At 38.7% G+C, this 3,995-nt stretch overlaps 1 protein-coding gene across 1 annotated transcript in view; it reads right to left on the bottom strand.

The window, feature by feature from the left end:
• Nucleotides 1-209: 209 nt before the first annotated feature.
• The window catches only part of ACAP2 (ArfGAP with coiled-coil, ankyrin repeat and PH domains 2), a 69,618-nt gene continuing 65,832 nt past the window's right edge, over nt 210-3,995 (bottom strand). Inside the window, exon 24 of the mRNA XM_009282339.2 lies at nt 210-2,870. Within this exon, the coding sequence (XP_009280614.2) occupies nt 2,767-2,870 (104 nt within the window). The 3' untranslated portion in view covers nt 210-2,766. The remainder of the gene's footprint in view (nt 2,871-3,995) is intronic.

Genomic DNA, 3,995 nt, shown 5'->3' with positions numbered 1-3,995 from the left:
AATATGGAAATCCCAATCTTCAGAGTACTAGAGATTATCATACTTTGTTTTACTGAGGGCTGAATCCTAAAAGTTAGAGGCCCCGGAGCACCGAGCCTGCCAGTGTTTGGTAGGACTAAGCCCTCGACACATTTCATGCAACTTAATGGCATATTCATTTTTGCTGATGAGCAACATCCTAACAATCCTAAAAGTTAGAGGCCCCGGAGCACCGAGCCTGCCAGTGTTTGGTAGGACTAAGCCCTCGACACATTTCATGCAACTTAATGGCATATTCATTTTTGCTGATGAGCAACATCCTAACACATGCATTCACCTGACCTGAAAAAAAAAAGCTTTAACTGAATGCAGTTTATGCTGGACATCCTAGCATACCTAAAAGGATTGGGGAACGAGGCTACAGGATCAGAAGTGACACACCTGCTCCCTGAACCATTAAAACTCCAAAGCTCCTGACAAGAGTCATGCAACCTATGGATCAGGTATGTTATTAGACCTTTAGCATAAATAGACTGATACTGCTTCCCAGACAGATGAGAGTCGGAAATGCAGCACGTGGATCTGCAGAGCTAGAGGGAAGCAGCTTTTTGTCTACAGGAAGTTGTCCTGCAAAATTTGTCATGGAGATTGTTATGGCTAGGAAGGAAAATACCAGTGGAGATTTGAAGTAAGTGTCTCTGACACTCTTCCAGCAGCATGGACTGAGATAGCGATTACGCCATTAAGCTTCAGGCAGCTTTACATTACAGCCAATCACACTATATACTGCCGCCTGTCACGTAGGCTGCAAAAGACAAATCTTTAGAAAAACCTATGTTTAAAGTGTATACTATACATAGTTATATCTTGCATTGTCCCATCTGTACACCGGGAATTTTACTTTCTCTAAGATCTACTAAAACATCCTAATCTGCAGTATTTAATAGCAGTGGAAGTATATTATCATTTCATAGACAGCTATTTAAAAAAACAACTTACTAGAAATTACTGCTTACAGGTGATATTCCTAAGTGTCTTATTATTCAGACTAAATGCACTCTTTAAATGGGCAGAATCTGCTTTTCCTAGCATAATTAGACCACACACAAAGCAAGAACTGTTTTGTAAGATTCTTCTGCTTGGAAAAAGAATATATTGGACAATTCTAAAATGCTATTAACTTTGCAGCAATAATCATCCAGATTTGACGCATTATTATACATTTAATGCAAAATTATAGATATTTTAAATACCTTGTTAAGATTTAATATGCCAGAAAGTTTAATTTTACCATAGTTTACAGAAATTCTTTATCCAATTTTGCCTATCTTAGCCAGCTTGGAGAAAAGCCAATTCATTTCCTAAATACATTTAAACAGCAGGTTAGCATAATGCCATGGCTATTAGGATTGTTAAAAACTCACATCGATACTATGTTACCTAAAAATTCTCCTTAAGTTGTCCATAGGGCAGACAAATAGAGCATAAAAAATTGCATCTGCTGGTTTGGGGCTTCAGGTGATTACTATCTAGGTATTAAATAACCTGACACATAAGCGTGTATCTACAGACACCCTTTATACATGCACATCAGCAGAGCGGAGCTCACTATTGAACAAAGCAAACTGCGTTGCTGCCCTCGGAATAGAGCTGGAGACCGTGCTCATTCGTTACTTTGCAAAAGTGCGCAGTGAAATTCCCAGGTTTTCTTGTGCACACCTTAGTTTAGACAACACGTACACATACACATCTTTGCAGATTATATAAAGGATACTGCTTCCTGATATAAAGGACTGGTTGCCCTAAATATAGGGTGGCTGCATTACATATGAGATGTTATATATTCAGCTTAGGGCTAGTAGTGAGAACAGCAAAAAGAGAAGGTAACAAACAGCCTTCGTAGGACTGCTCTACACAAACTCCATTGGCTCAAGACTTACTTTCATGTCTCAAATTTCAAGCTTTGATGTCCAAATACTGCAAACAAACCCCACATCATGTCCAGCAGGATTAAGTTTATTTTTCATGAAAGGTTCCACATGCTCACTTAAAAGTATACTTGCTGCAAGAAAGTTTAATTTAAGAGAAAAAAAAAAGGAAAATAGGTTGCTCTTAGAAGTTTGGTCCTCCAGGATATACACCTGTTGTGACTGACCCGCAGTCACTAGCATAAAGGCCAGCCTGGTGTTAAAGCTTCCACTGAAAAAGAGCTTGCAAAAGAGCAGAAGTTACCATGTCTTGCTATTAACAGCTTACCTCTAACCACAGTCAGCATAGGAACAAGAGAATCTGTTAAGTTACAGGCCCACAAATAGAGGGACAACTCAGTAAGTCATGACCCGATTTCCCTTCCAAACAGTCCCAGAAAATGCAACCCAGACCTTCTTGTCAGAGGCACATTCTTCATGGCAATACGGGGACAGATGACGGTAAGGGATACTAAATAGCAAAGCTGGTCTGATCATCCTGCCATCCAGAGTCTGCAACGCATACAGCTACGCTCTGCTAACTTTATGTACAAACCATAGACAAACTTCGTACTTCCTAACGGGTACTATTTTTATACTGAGCTAGCAGGTATTCCTTTTTTTAAACATTTTCTTCAGCTGCTGAGGTATACGTACTGTAGAACATAAAACAACCCATACATTTCCCCAGCTACCACAATCTAAAGCTACATTAGAGTGGTCATTTTATCCAAACTATCTAACAAAATGTATATAATTCATTCTGTTAAAGTAAAAAAGACTTGCACTATAAGGATCAGGTTCTTTTCCTTCTTGACACTTAAGACTTCTGGGAATCCGACTGCTGGAAACGGTTTAGCTTCTCTGGATTATTTGATGCCATTTGAGAAAAGTCACGAAAAATGTCCTGATAAATTTCATCTCCTAGGTAGAAAAGAAAAGGGAAACGGTGTTAAACATTCACGATAGTTAACATCACCCACCATTGCACAAATGCCCTACTGCGCTACCAGTTACTGTAACACTTATTCATATATTGAGATTGCTTATAGATGGAATGATGCTGATGTGAACTCTTTGGGACACTTTACTTGCATGCACGTTCTATAGAAGCAAATTAAACAAAGCCAAACTATACCTGATAATAGTACCTCACAGGCAGCCACACAGAGGAAAATTCAGAGTTAGAAAGGAAAAACGAAAGCATTTTAAAGCAATGTAAAAAGAAAAATGTTTATTAGCTATTAAAGAATAAAATCCTTGTTTTTGCAAGGAAGTGCTAACCAAGAGTCTCTTCAGAAAAGTAGAAGTATGGCATAAAGATTTACTTGGAAACAGAGGTCAGAAGTCTTACAGCCAGACAGAACTGCCCATAAAAGAAACAATCAGCGAGCAACAGTATAAAAAAAGCAATCCTAAGTAAAGAAATTATTGTTCATTAATCCTTTTGGTCTATTACTTCAGCAAATACAAATTTTTACATGCATTACCGAACATTCATTACATCTTTTAGTTTTATCTATAAGAGTGATGATACTTTCCTTAAATATCTTTCATTCATTTTTTAATCTTCACCCTTTGTGCTTAAACACAACCCGACTACTAGTACATATTCCAAAATGAGGGATGGCAGCAATTTCCACCAGGCCTGTCTCCCTCCCCCTCCCTGTCTACACAGGAAAACACATTCAGGAATGATTACTTCTTGAGTCATTGCCAAGCCATTCTTCTGCCACTTTAAAATGGACATTTTCACATTCTTTCATCTGCTGCAGCATTTTGGGCCTTGAGTTCAGGTTTCATTTTAAAACATTAACCATACCCTATTTGCCTTCAAAGGGCATTAAATGCAGAAAACATTTGGTCCAGTCAGGAACTATGCAGCCACCCGAATTTTACTGTCTTCCCAACACAGATGACCACACAGGACACAAGATCCCAGCACTACTGTTCCTTGCTGAAAGCTTGATTAATAGCACAACAGAGATATCAACCCAAAGTCTCTCTCATCATGCAAGTTGAACATTACGATTCCCCCCCCCCCCTACC

This window comes from Aptenodytes forsteri, unplaced genomic scaffold (genome assembly GCF_000699145.1).
Source record: "Aptenodytes forsteri isolate BGI_AS27 unplaced genomic scaffold, ASM69914v1 Scaffold404, whole genome shotgun sequence".
NCBI lineage: Eukaryota > Metazoa > Chordata > Aves > Sphenisciformes > Spheniscidae > Aptenodytes > Aptenodytes forsteri.
The sequence above is the reverse complement of the archived record's forward strand: the minus strand, read 5'-3'. Positions and strand labels throughout refer to the sequence as shown.